General features: G+C 38.0%; 2 protein-coding genes across 4 annotated transcripts in view; one reads left to right on the top strand and one right to left on the bottom strand.

The window, feature by feature from the left end:
• The first annotated feature begins 509 nt into the window (after nucleotides 1–509).
• Nucleotides 510–10,304, top strand: tomm20b (translocase of outer mitochondrial membrane 20b). Its single transcript, NM_001002698.1, is given in 5 exon segments — nucleotides 510–739; nucleotides 3,742–3,788; nucleotides 3,915–3,996; nucleotides 6,874–7,016; nucleotides 9,809–10,304. Coding segments are annotated over 5 exon segments (441 nt in total). The 5' UTR covers nucleotides 510–615; the 3' UTR covers nucleotides 9,854–10,304.
• A 2,450-nt stretch (nucleotides 10,305–12,754) lies between these two features.
• Nucleotides 12,755–18,167, bottom strand: part of rbm34 (RNA binding motif protein 34) — a 17,922-nt gene continuing 12,509 nt past the window's right edge. For 2 of the 3 annotated variants that reach the window (XM_068224141.2, XM_005155924.5), the window contains exons 7-11: nucleotides 15,444–15,527; nucleotides 15,131–15,194; nucleotides 15,003–15,045; nucleotides 14,514–14,632; nucleotides 12,755–13,148 (exon numbers count right to left, since the gene is read on the bottom strand). In XM_068224141.2, the coding sequence (XP_068080242.1) occupies nucleotides 12,816–13,148; nucleotides 14,514–14,632; nucleotides 15,003–15,045; nucleotides 15,131–15,194; nucleotides 15,444–15,527 (643 nt within the window). In that variant the 3' untranslated portion in view covers nucleotides 12,755–12,815. The remainder of the gene's footprint in view (nucleotides 13,149–14,513; nucleotides 14,633–15,002; nucleotides 15,046–15,130; nucleotides 15,195–15,443; nucleotides 15,528–18,167) is intronic. The other variant, NM_001002382.1, reaches the window with a different exon arrangement.

Raw genomic sequence — 18,167 nt, 5'->3', positions numbered from 1 at the left:
TAAAGCACAATTAACACAACTTAATCTAAACATCTTAACCAAAAATCACTAACACTAACAACTCATGAAACAATGGGATACAGCTGCGGATGGAAGTTAACGATATTATGTATCAAATTACCCATTAAATAGTATTTTATTAACTTCTTCATTCCTAAACCAAACTATCATGATAAGGTAAAAAATATTAATTATGGCTGTACAGTGTTATAAAAGGTTATGCTACGTTGACGCGAATATCCGCAGCTGTATCCCATCTAGACTTCACCTTAAATAACTGTTTAATTGTATTCAGCGGGTCTTTACTGCCACCTGCTGTCAATCTAGAAGTAGCAGCTCTTCTAAAACGTTGATTTTTAATAAAAAGAATAGTATTTTCTACATTAAGTTAAATCGCTCTTACATGGATTACTCCTCATTTGAGTAAAGTGTAGAGTTGTGTAGAGTCGCTCAGTGTTTGTGCTCAGGCGCCATCAGCGGCCGCTTATCTGAGTGACGTCGCTAGGGTCCTTCCTCGTGTGGCTCCGCTGAGGGTCATGCAGTGGCTCTGATCGACGTGATTATTTGTAATTTTCCGGTGTTTTTGCTTGCGGTTCTGTGTGGGTTTCTCTCGTCATGATGGGCGGCAGCAGCAGCAGGATCGCGGCTGGTTTGGGCGCGGCGCTCTTCGTCGGTTACTGCATTTATTTCGACAGGAAGAGACGGAGTGACCCGAACTACAAGAACAAACTACGAGAACGTGAGAGAAGCAGCGGCCTGTTTATCCCTCTGCATAGAGTCTGTGCCTGTCTGTCATTCTGTATACATCTATATCTGTCTGTCTTTCTCTATACATCTATATCTGTCTGTCTTTCTCTATACATCTATATCTGTCTGTATACATCTATATCTGTCTGTCTTTATACATCTATATCTGTCTGTCTTTCTCTATACATCTATATCTGTCTGTATACATCTATATCTGTCTGTCTTTCTCTATACATCTATATCTATCTGCGTACATCTATATCTGTCTGTCTATCTGTATACATCTATATCTGTCTGTCATTCTGTATATATCTATATCTGTCATTCTGTATACATCTATATCTGTTTGTCTTTCTGTATACATCTATATCTGTCTGTCATTCTGTATACATCTATATCTATCTGTCATTCTGTATACATCTATATCTGTCTGTCTTTCTGTATACATCTATATCTGTCTGTCTTTCTGTATACATCTGTACCTGTCTGTATACATCTATATCTGTCTTACTGTATACATCTATATCTGTCTTACTGTATGCATCTATATATGTCTGTCTTTCTCTATACATCTATATCTATGCGTACATCTATATCTGTCTGTCTATCTGTATACATCTATATCTGTTTGTCTTTCTGTATACATCTATATCTGTTTGTCTTTCTGTATACATCTATATCTGTTTGTCTTTCTGTATACATCTATATCTGTCTGTCTATCTGTATACATCTATATCTGTTTGTCTTTCTGTATACATCTATATCTGTTTGTCTTTCTGTATACATCTATATCTGTCTGTCTATCTGTATACATCTATATCTGTTTGTCTTTCTGTATACATCTATATCTGTTTGTCTTTCTGTATACATCTATATCTGTCTGTCTATCTGTATACATCTATATCTGTTTGTCTTTCTGTATACATCTATATCTGTTTGTCTTTCTGTATACATCTATATCTGTCTGTCTATCTGTATACATCTATATCTGTTTGTCTTTCTGTATACATCTATATCTGTTTGTCTTTCTGTATACATCTATATCTGTCTGTCTATCTGTATACATCTATATCTGTTTGTCTTTCTGTATACATCTATATCTGTCTGTCTATCTGTATACATCTATATCTGTTTGTCTTTCTGTATACATCTATATCTGTTTGTCTTTCTGTATACATCTATATCTGTCTGTCTATCTGTATACATCTATATCTGTTTGTCTTTCTGTATACATCTATATCTGTTTGTCTTTCTGTATACATCTATATCTGTCTGTCTATCTGTATACATCTATATCTGTTTGTCTTTCTGTATACATCTATATCTGTTTGTCTTTCTGTATACATCTATATCTGTCTGTCTATCTGTATACATCTATATCTGTTTGTCTTTCTGTATACATCTATATCTGTTTGTCTTTCTGTATACATCTATATCTGTTTGTCTTTCTGTATACATCTATATCTGTTTGTCTTTCTGTATACATCTATATCTGTCTGTCTTTCTGTATACATCTATATCTATCTGTATACATCTATATCTATCTGTATACATCTATATCTGTCTGTCATTCTGCATGTGTTCTGTCTGTCCTTCCTCCTGCTTATCTGTCATTTTCTCCATCTTGCTCTCTCTATATATGTATTTTTCTATCTGTCCGTCCATCTGTCTATCACTCTCTCATATTGGGGTAAAGTTGGTTCTATATTCACACATTCTAACTTTCTCCTTTATAATATAAATGTAGAAAAATATAATATGCAAATTCTAAATAGTCATATTATCAGCTAATGACTGTCAAAGTACTGCACTGTTCAGTCAATTACTTTTGAAGTCATACTTGCATGCAATTTTAGAGTGAATATTTAAAGTAGCATGTCACAAGGTGTTCAAAATTACACACACATATACACTAACCGGACACTTTATTAGGTACACCTTACTAGTACGGGGTTAAACCACCTTTTGCTTTCAGAACTGCCTTAATCCTTCATGTCAGAGATTCAACAAGCTGCTGGAAATATTCCTCAGAGATTTTGCTCCATGTTGTCATGATAGCATCACACAGTTGCTGCAGATTTGTCGGCTGCACATCCATGATGCCAATCTCCCGTTCCACCACATCCCAAAGCTGCTCTATTGGATTGAGCTCTGGTGACTGTGGAGGCCATTTGAGTACAGTGAACTCATCGTCATGTTCAGCAGTCTGAGATGATTGAGCTTTATGACATGCTGCGTTATCCTGCTGGAAGTAGCCATCAGAAGATGGAGACACTGTGCTCATAAAGGGATGGACATGGTCAGCAGCAATACTCAGGTAGGCTGTGGCGTTGATGCTCAATTGGTACTAATGGACCCAAAGAAAATCTCCCCCACACCATTACACCACCACCACCAGCCTGAACCGCTGATACAAGGCAGGATGATCCATGCTTTCATGTTGTTGAGGCCAAATTCTGAATGTGGCAGCAGAAATGGAGACTCAGTTTCCTGTTCTTAGCTGTACAGGCAACAACCATGCCACATTCAAAGTCTCTTAAATCCCCTTTCTTCCCCATTCTGATGCTCGCTTTGAACTGCAGCAGATCGTCTTGACCATATTTACATGCCTAAATGCATTGAGTTGCTGCCATGTGATTGGCTGATGAGAAATTTGCATTAACGAGCAGTTGGACAGGTGTACCTAATAAAGTGGCCAGTGAGTGTATTCATATATAAATAAATATGTTTGTCAATTTGTCCTTCTCTATCATCTATTTGTCTTTTCTATCTATCTATCTATCTATCTATCTATCTATCTATCTATCTATCTATCTATCTATCTATCTATCTATCTATCTATCTATCTATCTATCTATCTATCTATAATTTTGTCTGTCTACATGTGAACTGAAGTGGTGATGAGTGTTCAGATTAGTTCTCCTCTAGTAGATGTACCGTCAGTTGGACGGGTAAGTTACAGTCAGAAAGGCTGATCAATGTGTTTTCTTGCAGGAAGAAAAAAGCAGAAGGCAGCTCAGGAGAAAGCTGGATTATCAAGGGTAATTTCACACACACACACACACACACACACACACACACACACACACACACATTAATACCGTAGACACACTGAATTATGAACTCTCTCATCTGTTATATTTGTGTGTGTGTGTGTATATATGCAGTTACCAGACCTGAAGGACGCAGAGGCGGTTCAGAAGTTTTTCCTGGAGGAGATTCAGCTGGGTGAAGAGCTGCTGGCTCAGGGTGAGCTCTGCTCCAGTGTGTGTATGTCTGTGTTCGCCCTCGGTGAACTGATGACCTTCATGGCCAATCACAGTCATTTCTGTTGAGCACTGGTGAACACAATGGCCAATCAGCGGTGTTTAGGAACATGCTCAAATGTTAGCAGGAAATAGACGTTTTTCAGATTTCAGTACCGCAATCCTAGTATGGTGGCAACACTAGTGTGATTAGTCTGTTCCATCCCTCTGATTGGTTAATCAGCAGCGAATCAGCAGTGCGAGTGTGATGTAGCATGAAAACAAATCAATTCAGGAACACACAGAGGCCGGCTGTAACTTCATCATTACACATCTCAAATATTAGCAAACGATATGGGTTATTGGATTATCAGTCCTTCATCTCTCCCGTGGTGAGAGGTGATTGCTGTGGGAATGGAGCAGAACGCTGCTTTGTTTACACTTTGCATGTGTGCGTCAGAAATTCTGGTTTTATTTTGCTCTTGAATCAGTCGACGGCCATCCGTTTGGTGTGTTCACGGGAAGCTTTTTGCTCCAGAAATGAGGCGACAACACAGTCAGCTTGGCGTGTCCCGGCCCGTGAGGTCTGTGTGAAATCCAAACGTTCATCGGTTGTTTTGCTAGGTCACCTTGTGTTCATCTTTAGGTCATAGGTCTGGAATCCTGGAGGGAGGCAGCCCTAATTAAACACAGCTGATCAACTAATCAAGCTGTTCAAGACTACAGCTGCGTCCCTAATCGCATACTTATGCTCTATTCTGCGCCATTTTGTAGTTTAAATAGTGTAAGTAGTGTTCACACTGAAAACTCTAACAATAATAAGTGCACTTTAATTACCCGGATGATCACTCATTCAGCCGGTAAAGTGAAGTGTGTAATGATGGACACTTCACGCACTCAACCACCGAAGGTCTGCTTGCGTAGCGGAAGGGGCGGAGCTATCGGGCGCACATGTTGAATAACTTTATTTGTTTCGGATGGTGAAAGCAAAACTCTCCTACGAGAGTGATTATAGCGCCTCCCGATGGTGAATGCGGTTATACTCACGGCAGGTATTATTTGATCATTCGGTCTTTATTTCACTGATTTGGCGACCGTCATCAGGGAAACGGTTTGAATTTCCGCTTAGTAAAAAAACATTAGTGCGCCATTTGGGACGACACTACATACATATACTATACTGTTGAGTGTGTAAGTGCATAAGTACATAGTGCATAAGTGCATAGTGTATAGTGTGCCATTTGGGACGCAGCTTACCAGACATTAATAAGCAGGTTTGAGGTGGAGTAAGCCGCGGCACTCCAGGAATTGAGTTAGAGACCATTGCTTTAGGTCAGGGGTGTCAAAACTCGGTCCTGGAGGGCCAGTGTCCTGCTGAGTTTAGCTCCAACTTGCTTCATTGCACTTGCCAGGATGTTTCTAGTTAATCCAGTATATCAAGGCTGTTTCTCAATATGCGCTCTTCAGCGGTCTTGCGTTTTCGTGTGACGTCATCATCAGCTGCTAAAGTTCAGTTCAAGAACAGAGGACGCGTGAAACTTCCCGGATGTGTTCTTGATATCGAGGACGCACCGATGCAGACTTGAGCACCGAACTCGCTCTGGAAGTCCCAGAAGTCATTGCAACTGGAGGTGGGAAGCGCAGCATTTTCATTCATTCAATTTCTTGTCGGCTTAGTCCCTTTATTAAACCGAGGTCGCCACAGTGGAATGAACCACCAATTTATCCAGCAAGTTTTTACGCAGCGGATGCCCTTCCAGCCAAAACCCTTCTCTGGGAAACATCCACACACACATTCACACACACACTCATACACTACGGTCAATTTAGCCTACCCAATTCACCTGTACCGCATGTCTTTGGACTGTGGGGGAAACCGGAGCACCCGGAGGAAACCCACGCGAAGGCAGGGAGAACATGCAAACTCCACAAAGAAACGCCAACTGAGCCGAGGTTCGAACCAGTGACCTTCTTGCTGTGAGGCGACAGCACTACCTACTGCACCACTGCCTCGCGAGCGCAGCATTTTATCTAGATTTATTATTAGTTCAGAGATTTAACTTACCTCAGGAGTTTCCCTGAATGAAACGGTGAAATTAAACATTACCATGAACATCTTAATAAAGGAATAAACACATTAAGGGTGTTTGTTTGCTGAAATTCGTATAAAAATCTGTTTTATTTACACCGTTCAGTGTATATTGATAATGTTTTCATGCAGAGTATATTTTGAAAAGGGGAAAGACAGTAATTGTTGTATGAAGGCTGTAATGTTTAAATAATCTACCATTTAAACACGTGAAGGTCATGTGACCATCAGGAAGAACACAGCATCTCATTTCTCACAGGACGTGTTCTCTGTTCTCGTGGTCTCCTGAGTTCGTTCTTCCGAGGACATCTGGCAAGTCCGATCTCCAGAAGAACGCAAGTCCGGTCTCTGCGTTCTTGGAATTGAGAAACAGCCCTAGTAAGAGCTTGATTAGCTTGTTTAGGTGTGTTTGATTTGGGTTGGAGTTCATGTCTCCAGGACACTGGCCCCTTCAGGAACAAGTTTGGACTCCCCGCTTTAGGTGAACAATTAATCTGCGCACGTTATTCCACTGAAAATAATGTTTGTTTCGGTCATTTTAAATCAAAATCGGAGTGTCTGCTTCTGCGTGTGGATTGGCTGCTTCTCTGATGATGTCAGTTTGGTGCTTCAGACTCGGTATTCTTCGCTTCCTGTTAGTTTACTGTGAGGGAATGATGCTCTAAAAGAAAGCCCCGCCCCCTACTCAATATTCAGTTTCAGTACTTCAGCATACTGAAATAAAAGTCTCAGCTACCTTTGGTTTACGCAGACTTTAACACTTTTCTGTGCGTGTGTGTGTGTGTGTGTCAGGAGACTATGAGAAAGGTGTGGATCACCTGACGAACGCCATCGCAGTGTGTGGTCAGCCTCAGCAGCTCCTGCAGGTCCTGCAGCAGACGCTCCCTCCTCCAGTCTTCCAGATGCTCCTCACCAAACTGCCCACCATCAGCCAGGTGAACATACACACACACACACACACACACATACACACAGAGAGAGACAGACACACATACTGACAGACACAGCTCAGACAAAAAAACACACACACATACATACATACAGACAGACCTTTACTAACACACCTTTACTTCCGTATGCGTAAAACTCGGATGTGATTAAATATTTAAATTCCTGCGACCAGACCGTATGCTACTGGTCAACCGGATGTGAAGTATTCCAGTGTTGTCCAAGCAGATCTGTGCACACCAGATCAGAAATAGGAGTTTTTCGTCACTTGTTTGAATCAGAAAAAGTCTATTAAAAAAAAAATTTCTATTCATAAATGAGGAATATAAAATAAGCATTTTATGTTGTCTCCACATTTCCTTAGAAACTTTTTCACCACGAAAATCAGCTCTCGGTGTGCACAATAACACTGAAAATTCTGTGTGGCTGCCACAAGGGGGCGTACTCCGACAGTCGTGTCCAAATGGCATTTTAAAACGAAAGGCTGATTGATACTTCTGCGTCAAGCGAACGCTTATGCTATGGCGCAGCCAACGCGTTGACGCATAGCCCTACGCTGTCGGCGTCGTGGACGTGCACCTCTTAAAAAATGTAACCTCACGTCGCAACGACGCGTAGCGCAAGCTCTGTGATTGGTTGGCTTGGTAGCGCTGACGAGTTTGGGCGGGACCGATAGCTGCGCGACCCTGATGGAGCGATTGTTTACAAGTGTGGAGTCCCGTGAAGGAGCTCCGGATGGAAAGTTTTGTTTTGTGTTTACCTCATAGTTAAAGTTGTTGCACGTCCGCCGGTTCCTGCCTCAAAATGAGCGAGTTTGAGCCACTTGTACAACCAGAAAGCGTTCAGAAGAAACAAAACACCAGCGAAGAAACTCAAGACACATGAACACCTCACTGCCAACTAGAGTTTCGGAAGTGTTAATGCAGACCAACTGAGACAGCGCGCAGAAGTATAAATGCACAGCTGCACGCGTTGGCTGCGCCGTGAGTTACGCCGGTCACTTGACGCAGAAGTATAAACCAGGCTTAAAGGGCCCCTCGTTTCAGCAGGGTGTTTTCACACCTCTATTTTGGAAAAAGTCAGAAAAGTGGGCGTGTCCAGCTCTGTTTAGGGGGGAGTGTCGGAGGAAGAAAAGAGGCATGGTGTTGGAGTGTCTATTTGGGCGTGCTGAATCGAAAGTAACCGAGTTAAAACACACACACACACACACAGGGGACAATGTGACTGTGTTTACATGGACATCTGTAGTCAAATTATTTGCCAAATGATTAAACGGTGGACTTTAACTGCAGTTTGACTCTTTCATTTAGGTAATTCATTCATGTCCCTCGCTACAAACGAGATATTTGATTGGAGGAGCTGCTCTAAGCGTGTATTTTTCATGCAATGTTTGATACCGCACGGCGAATGAGAGAAAAAAACCCTCCGCATTTCCCGGAAACTTAGATGCACACGGCAGGTAGCGTCAGAAAGCCGCGTGTGTTATTCCGGTCACTAAATGCGGTGAAAATCCTACACGAGGTTAAAGTTTGGTTGTGGTGCTGACATGTTTACACTCGGTGCAATAGTTAGTTCATTACGAACAAACTGAATAAACAAAGAGCACTGGCCGCTCACTTACCAAATCTGTAGAGACAGGACAATCACCAGCAACTAGAGCCGCGTCTGTATTAAGAGGAGACTAAAGCGAATCCGGATCTCAGCGTTTGCAGATGAGAACAGCTCTCAGGTAAACAATAATCCTCCTTAGACACGTAAGTTATTGTTGTGGAGCGTCGCGTACACTGTTAATCCACACGTGACTCCAGCTGCGCTCTCACAGAGAGAAAATGAAAACAAAACTTCACTGCAGCAAACTATAAAAGCAACACTTCACGCTTGTTTCGCCAACACAACGTGGCGTCTCTGTCGTCTAAACACTGTGACAGTAATGAATATTAATGAAGGTGCACAATAGAGCGCGCTGATTGGTTTGAACCAAGCTTTACTCATGCATTAATGCAGCACACTGTAAGACGTAATAAGACACACTCTGGCACAGACGTCCAGTCTGCACGCTGGAATACACGCTATTATCTCATGACCGTGACGCAGCTTTAAAAATTAGTTTCAAACCGGAAGTACGAATTTGCTTGAAATAACGCAAAAACAACCAATTTACACTTTTTAGTGAAATATAGGTGTCCTAATAGTGTTTTTAGCAGTGTGGGACACATATACCACTGTCAACAGCTCAACACATGTGTTCTGGTGTTTCGTGACCCTTTAAGACAGATTAGTGTAATCGAGGCCTGAGTGTGTGTTCGCGAGCGGGTTGGTGCTGCGACGGGGCGGAGGATCGTGAAGCTGGCTCAGCATCATGATATCTATCAGGCATCGTCTATCAATCCAACCCTAATAGGGAAATTGGCTGTCGTGTATGGGTGTTTCCCAATACTGGGTTGCAGCTGGAATGGCATTGGCTGCGTAAAACATATGCTGGATAAGTTGGCGGTTCATTCTGCTGTGGCGACCGCGAATAAAGGGACTAATCTGAAAAGAAAATGAATGAAAGTCCGAACTATGAGATCCAAACTCTGAATTCAGATTTGTGAGAATTCTGGGAATTACATCTGAATTTTTCGATGTGAACTGAAGAGTCCGCGTTCAACCCAATTACAAAATAAATATATTTAAAATAGCAAGACGTGAACTTCAAATTCAAACTCCGAATCCCCTGAACAAGCTGTGCCGTAAATGTCCACGTCAGTGTGAATTCAATCTAATATGTTTCCTGCAGCGTATCGTCAGCGCTCAGAGCATCAGCGACGACGACATCGAGTAGCAGGAACTCCAGCCGCTGTACGACATCACTTCCTGTCTGTCCTGAATCTACAGTCCCGCCCCTTTTCCATTCACGAACAGCGAACGCACAGAAGCGGATCTAAAGCAGCATCTGAGGAGGGGAACAGAAGTGAGAGACATCAGTTTGGTGATGGTGTTTCAGTGCGTTTGAATGACAGAAGACAAGCATGACCCGCTAACACTCATCTATTTGAGTCATTTGATTTACTAACAGTGTTGAGTTTTGGAAGTCATTGAATATCGCGAAGGCTTGTAGACGCGATGTTTACACTGTCTTTAGTCTGTGATGGGGAAATGGAGAAGTCATTTGTCTGTGTTCATGTATTTAAGTTATTTTTATTGGCTGTGAGACGTCTGATGTGGTGAAGCACGATTAAAGGTGCTCGGAGTTTCCTCTTTTTTTAAAATCCAAATAAATCAATGTCGAATAATCGCTGTGTTCAATTCATTTGTGCATCCAACTATGTAAAGTACAAAGTATTTAATGAGAATATTTCATTCATTCAGATTAGGATGTTCGTGTTTCATTTGTTGTTTTGAGCACCAGCAGTACATATGTTAAACGTCTCCCTTCAGGTTTTGGAGTCTCTTCTACAGCTCTGATTCAGGTGTGTTTGATCAGAGGTTGAGAATGTGTACTGTTGGTGTGCCTTTAGGAACAAGGTTGGGAAACACTGTTTACTTTATTGATATTGGCAATTTATTTTTTAGGGACAAGATGATGTGGTGCATGAAAAACTGGCAGTAATAACCAATTTTCTTAGAAAATAATTAAGCAAATATGCATTTAAGAGCTTCAAAAAAAACTTACATTTTTAAATAAAAATATTTTTAAAATATAAATATAAAAGATTTAGAATTTTTAATTATTTTTAATATTAAAGATATTGAATATCAAAGACTACATTTTCTATGAGGATTTTTAATATCAAGGATTTTTACATTTATTTAGAAAAATGTACAAAAATGGCCAAATTTGTATTTATAGAACATTTATTTGCATAAAAATATTTTATTTGCTGCACAAATCTTCATGAAAAATTTGGCAGGAATTAATAATTCAAAACCTTTTTTTTAATTAAGATTATTTAAATGCATTTAATTAAATTTGATTTATTTAAATTTTCTATTTAACAGAGCCAGGTGTGGATTTATAAAGTTGCTTTGTGTATTCGACTATTTATTATTAATAACAGGGGACACCAAACTTGTTCCTAGAGGGCCGGTGTCCTGCAGATTTTAGCTCCAACCCTAATCAAACACACCTGATCAAACTAATCAAGCTCTTACTCGGTATACTTGAAACATCCAGGCAGGTGTGTTGAGGCAAGTTGGAGCTACACTATGCAGGACACCAGACCTCCAGGACCGAGATTGGTGACCCCTGATTAATAATAATAATGCTGCTGATGTTTGGGGACTTTTTAATCAGTATTTTAAAGTTCTTTATTCATTTTAATCTTGGGAGTGGATGTGTTGAGGTTGTATAAGTATGGCTTGATGTATACTTATGTCCTTGTCCAGCAAATCAGAATAGTTCGCTGGCCAGCACTTTTGGTTTGGTTTTCAGAGCTGCTGTGAACTCCAGTAATAAACAGCGCTCTTCAGTGCAAAGGTCCATTTTTGTATGGAGGGGGATTTTAAATTTGATTGACAAACTTACAATGACTGAAGTATTCATGTAATCATTAACATTTAAATACATTCATATAATTCTACCTTACACCTTTACATGTTTTCAGTGAGTTATTTTCTTTGCTGCCAACTCCGTGGTCTCTGGAAAAGGAGGAGGCTTTACCCTTAAGAATTAAGAAACTTACCCCTAAGAATTGGGACAGCACTACAGCTCCTGCAAGCGTCATCACATGTCATCACGATCTCTGTAGCATCATTTGAGATCAGACGATGGCGACTGCTGTAGTGATTCCAGTTGTGTTATTTTTTATGTTTATCTTCATGAAATCACTGAAGGCAGATATATTATCACTGTAACACATTCATCAATGTAAACACACCAAAAACAGCATGAACATTATAGCAGACACTGCAAACAGCTCATTCCCAGCCACTAGACTTTTCCGACAGGGCATTCCAGAGTCAACAAGTGTCAGCATGCTGTGGGACTGCTGGACAGGAGGTATTATTAAGGATTATAGATCATGAAATTTAGCGGTTTTTATTTCAGCATTTTTTAAAGCATGACGGTGGTTATGAGTGTATTAAAACATGTGCTTGTTTGTTATTAAAAATTCGCAATGACAAAAAAAATACTGATTTATAAATCTCCTGACCTCTGGGTGCTGCGATCCTGCTGTTGTAGATGGTGCATTCTGGGAAATTTTCTTACCCCTTGGTTTTGAGTGTGGTCCTAAATAATCTTCGTTCGAAGGGCTATTCACCTCTTCCCCTTAGCCCAACGCCAGGGATGTCCAAACTCGGTCCTGGAGGGCCGGTGTCCTGCAGATTTTAGCCTCAACACACCTGCAAGATGTTTCTAGAAAGCCTAGTAAGAGCTGGATTAGGTAGCCCAGGTGTGTCTGATTGGGGTTGGAACTAAACTTTGCAGGACACCGGCCCTCCAGGACCGAGTTTGGACATGCCTGCCCTACGCCTTTAAGCTGAAGAGAATTGGGACACCACTTTTCCTTGAGGGGAACGCGCAAAATGAGGGGTAGGGCTAAGGGGTAGAATTGGGATTGGGCTTAAGCCTTCCCCAGCCTTACACACACTCCGCCTATGCCTGTGGACTAAATCAGAAAGTTTGGAGCTACTTTCATCCTTAAAACGCTTTGTGAACACGGCCCAGATTCTTCTTTATCTGACATTATTATCCAGATAATCCCTCACAGGATGACCAAATCAATGCTCTTCAGCTCTGGAGTCCAGTTAATCAGTCAGTATTTTTAATCAGCACAATTAAAACACACGTATACATGATAAACCTAAACATGACCGCTGTGTTTCTTCTTCTTGTGCTTGAACTTCTTCTTCTGCGGTTTTCCTCTTTTGGCAGTGGGATCCGCCATTTCTCCTTTAAACGAGGACGCTTGTGTTGGTTTATTTCTGGGGTTCTTGGTGAAGTTTTTTCTGCCCGTGTTATTTCTGAACTCCTGCTTCGGCCCTTTGAGTCCTCCTCCCGTTCGCTGTCCTTCTGCTTTTCGTCCTGGTGGAGTTTTCTTTTCTTTCTCCTTCTTCACGGAGCGTTTCACCCGGATCTTTCGCTGCTGTAATGTCGAGCCGTTGAGTTTCAATGCTAACATCACTGAGTCTGGGCTCTGAAACAGAAAACAGCAGGTTTGACACTTTATTCATCTTGTAAATGAAATCAATTTGTTAATGGATAAATGTTGCACCTTAAAATGTACTAACTTTGCACAAATACTATTTAATACACCTGGCTTTTATAGCTCGTATAATGACAAATATAGCGTTGAAAACTAAACGATTTCCCAAATATCTCTTAACATTTTTAAACAAGATTTAATAACTCATTCCTAATAGCTCATTTGTTTTGTCTTTGCCATGATGGCAGTACATAATCTGTCACTAGTTACTTTACAAGATAATGTTCAGCTTAAAGTGACATTTATAGGCGTAACTAGATTAATTAGGTATTAAAATGAAAATAAATAACATAATGTAATAAGAAATACTGTAAATAATGTCCTTGCTTTGTTAAACGTCATTTGGGAAATGTATTAATTAATATATATTTAAAAAACATCTTCACAGAAGGACCAGTGATGTAATGTAATGGATTTTTTATTTAATGTAATCTCCGCTCATTTCAATAATAAATATACAATTAAACATCAGCAAACAAGTGAAAACATCAATTAAATAAGATTTTTAATGTGAACACATGATACAAATTCTACAGTTTTCAGCATCAGTAATTTTCAAAATATTTTATTTTCCACTAATTTATTTAAATATTTCCTTTAAAATATTTTATTTACCACTGAAGAACAGAGAAAGCAAAGGTTCTGGAAATAAACCTTCAATAGCCAGATGAACCTATTTGTAATGTTTCTAAACAAACTTGATGAAATATTACCAACAATATTAATGATACACACAACTGATGGTAACACTTGATCTTAATGTGTCCTTGTTACACTTCACAAGTATTTACAATAAATTATGCATAATTACACGCAACTAATGCTAAACCTAATCTGCATTCTAACCCCATCCATACAGTAAGTACATGTAATGAATTTATATTGCTCAGTAGTTAAATAAATAGTAAAGGACAGCATAAATAAAGGATCACACTTTACAATAAGGTTGTATTAGTGAATGTATTTATTAACATTAACAAACACTGACCATAGCATTTATCACAGGGTTTATTTTATTTTGTTATAATGTTAGTTAATGAAAATAAAATCATTTATTGTTGGTTGCTAACTCTCAGTGCAATAATAATGTTAACAAGCATGGATTGGTATTATTAAATGCTGTACAAGTACTGCTCATACTTCGTTTATGCTAGTGAACACATTAACTAATGAAACCTTGTTGTAAAGTGAGACCCAATTGTTGCACACAGGAAATCTTTGATCAAGTCGACTATTTAAAAGCACATCAAATAGTCAGGTTTATAGGTTTGAGATATATTATATCTGAATTTTTACCTCAAAAAGGACATAGCCGAAGCCTTTCCCCATGCCAGAATCCCTGTCTCGCACCAAACGCACGGCCTCGATGTTTCCACACTCCTGGAAGTGATTCTGCAGCGGAAGCTCACTTATATCTGAGAGAATAAATATACATATTAAAGGGGAGCTAATATGCAGAAATCACCTTTATACCCAGTTGTGTGTCAGCAGTGTGTGAATATCTCCAGCAGCCTCTAATGATAAACATGAATTAGTTGTGTTTGATCTAATCAGACTTGATGCAGAAACACTTTGATTGACATTCTCCCTTTGGACGTGTCATCAGAGGGGGAAAGCCCCGCCCACTAGTGCACATCTCTCCATCTCATTAGCATAAACAGCAGCCCTGAGTGAGAAGCAGCCGTCTTTGCATTAGATATTAGAGTGTTTGAGCTGCTGAAGATGATGTCAGCATAGACTAAGAGGATTATAGATGTGGAGTTTTGACAGAACACTGTTACTCACCGTACGGTAAATTCCCCACAAATATGGAGCGTTTATGATCATGCTGTAAAAAAATGGATTCATTATTACACAAACGCTTTCACAATCTACTGATGAATTATATTCATAAATGTATTTATGACACTCACTTTGCTGTGCTGAGAAACTCGGTCCACTCGTATGTAGAAACCTGCCTGAATCTCATGGCCATTCCTATATATATATATATATATATATATATATATATATATATATATATATATATATATATATATATATATATATATATATATATATAAAAAGTGTAAACATTTATTACTATTTATACTACAGAATGCTTGATTCTGATTGGCTGATGAACATTCTAAGGCTTGCACATAAACACACAGCTAAAGTTAGTTCCAGCAGGTTTTAAAACTGCAGGTTCTTAATCATTTTATTATGCTTGTGGAAAACTCCTACCATTTGAGAGCATCAGTGGCTGATTCTTCCTCTTTGAAGACGATGTAAGCATTAATATTTTGTTTCTTGGGATGTACTTTTCTCCTACAAATTAAAAAGGATGAGATTAGTAAAGTTTTATTTTTGAGGGAGGAGGCGGGTGATAGGGTGGCAGTTGGGGGGAATAAGTAGGAATTGCATAGTTTAGAAATAACGCTGATAAATTGCACTGGTGTGAAGAAGTTTTGTAAAACATGCATGAAATATTTACACATTGTAAAGACGTATTTTGGTTCCCTAAGTCTACAACCAATAATTAAAATTTAATAGTATTCAGAACTTAAATGAATGTGAAAAATATTAATTCTGAAAATTTTTCTAATCTGTAAAAGAGCACAGAAGTGATCTGAATGCAATCTAATAGTAATCTGCAAAATAGTAAAAAATAATCTGAATGCAATCTAAAAGGCTACAAAAGTCATCTAAAAGTAATCTACAAAAGAGCACAAAAATAATCAAAGTACTCTACAAAAGAGCACAAAAGTAATCTAAAAGTACTCTACAAAAGAGCACAAAAGTAATCTACAAGAGCACAAAAGTAATCTACAAAAGAGCACAAAAGTAATATAAAAGTACTCTACAAAAGAGCACAAAAGTAATCTACAAAAGAGCACAAAAGTAATCTAAAAGTACTCTACAAAAGAGCAAAATGTAATCTAAAAGTAATCTACAAAAGAGCAAAGTAATCTAAAAGTACTCTACAAAAGAGCAAAGTAATCTAAAAGTAATCTACAAAAGAGCAAAGTAATCTAAAAGTAATCTACAAAAGAGCACAAAAGTAATCTAAGAGTAATCTACAAAAGAGCAAAATGTAATCTAAAAGTAATCTACAAAAGAGCACAAAAGTAATATAAAAGTACTCTACAAAAGAGCACAAAAGTAATCTACAAAAGAGCACAAAAGTAATCTAAAAGTACTCTACAAAAGAGCAAAATGTAATCTAAAAGTAATCTACAAAAGAGCAAAGTAATCTAAAAGTAATCTACAAAAGAGCACAAAAGTAATCTAAGAGTAATCTACAAAAGAGCAAAATGTAATCTAAAAGTAATCTACAAAAGAGCACAAAAGTAATATAAAAGTACTCTACAAAAGAGCACAAAAGTAATCTACAAAAGAGCACAAAAGTAATCTAAAAGTACTCTACAAAAGAGCAAAATGTAATCTAAAAGTAATCTACAAAAGAGCAAAGTAATCTAAAAGTACTCTACAAAAGAGCAAAGTATTCTAAAAGTAATCTACAAAAGAGCAAAGTAATCTAAAAGTAATCTACAAAAGAGCACAAAAGTAATCTAAGAGTAATCTACAAAAGAGCAAAATGTAATCTAAAAGTAATCTACAAAAGAGCACAAAAGTAATCTAAAAGTAATCTACAAAAGAGCAAAGTAATCTAAGAGTAATCTACAAAAGAGCAAAATGTAATCTAAAAGTAATCTACAAAAGAGCAAAGTAATCTAAGAGTAATCTACAAAAGAGCAAAATGTAATCTAAAAGTAATCTACAAAAGAGCAAAGTAATCTAAAAGTAATCTACAAAAGAGCAAAGTAATCTAAAAGTAATCTACAAAAGAGCAAAGTAATCTAAAAGTAATCTACAAAAGAGCACAAAAGTAATCTAAGAGTAATCTACAAAAGAGCAAAATGTAATCTAAAAGTAATCTACAAAAGAGCACAAAAATATTCTAAGAGTAATCTACAAAAGAGCAAAATGTAATCTAAAAGTACTCTACAAAAGAGCAAAGTAATCTAAAAGTAATCTACAAAAGAGCACAAAAGTAATCTAAGAGTAATCTACAAAAGAGTAAAATGTAATCTAAGAGTAATCTACAAAAGAGCACAAAAGTAATCTAAGAGTAATCTACAAAAGAGCAAAATGTAATCTAAAAGTACTCTACAAAAGAGCAAAGTAATCTAAAAGTAATCTACAAAAGAGCACAAAAGTAATCTAAGAGTAATCTACAAAAGAGCAAAATGTAATCTAAAAGTATTCTACAAAAGAGCAAAGTAATCTAAAAGTAATCTACAAAAGAGCACAAAAGTAATCTAAGAGTAATCTACAAAAGAGCAAAATGTAATCTAAAAGTAATCTACAAAAGAGCACAAAAATATTCTAAGAGTAATCTACAAAAGAGCAAAATGTAATCTAAAAGTACTCTACAAAAGAGCAAAGTAATCTAAAGGTAATCTACAAAAGAGCACAAAAGTAATCTAAGAGTAATCTACAAAAGAGCAAAATGTAATCTAAGAGTAATCTACAAAAGAGCACAAAAGTAATCTAAGAGTAATCTACAAAAGAGCAAAATGTAATCTAAAAGTAATCTACAAAAGAGCAAAGTAATCTAAAAGTAATCTACAAAAGAGCAAAGTAATCTAAAAGTAATCTACAAAATACTAAAAAAGTCATCTAAAAGTAATCTAGAAGACCAAAAAAGTAATATAAAAGTAATCTACAAAAGACAGCAAAAGTAATATAAAAGTAAAACATACAAAAGACTACAAAAGTAATCTAAAAGTAATCTAAATGTAATCCAGTCACATTAATTAGTCAGATTAAATTATCATAACTGTGCAATCCAAGAGATAATATTACGACTACTAACTTTTTAATGCAATTTGTCATTACAATCCAGAGTTAATCCACCCAACCATGTGCACCTATGTCTATGTTTGACAGTAACTGCTTCAGTAA

Source organism: Danio rerio, chromosome 11, assembly GCF_049306965.1.
Source record: "Danio rerio strain Tuebingen ecotype United States chromosome 11, GRCz12tu, whole genome shotgun sequence".
NCBI classification, from domain to species: domain Eukaryota; kingdom Metazoa; phylum Chordata; class Actinopteri; order Cypriniformes; family Danionidae; genus Danio; species Danio rerio.
The sequence above is the reverse complement of the archived record's forward strand: the minus strand, read 5'-3'. Positions and strand labels throughout refer to the sequence as shown.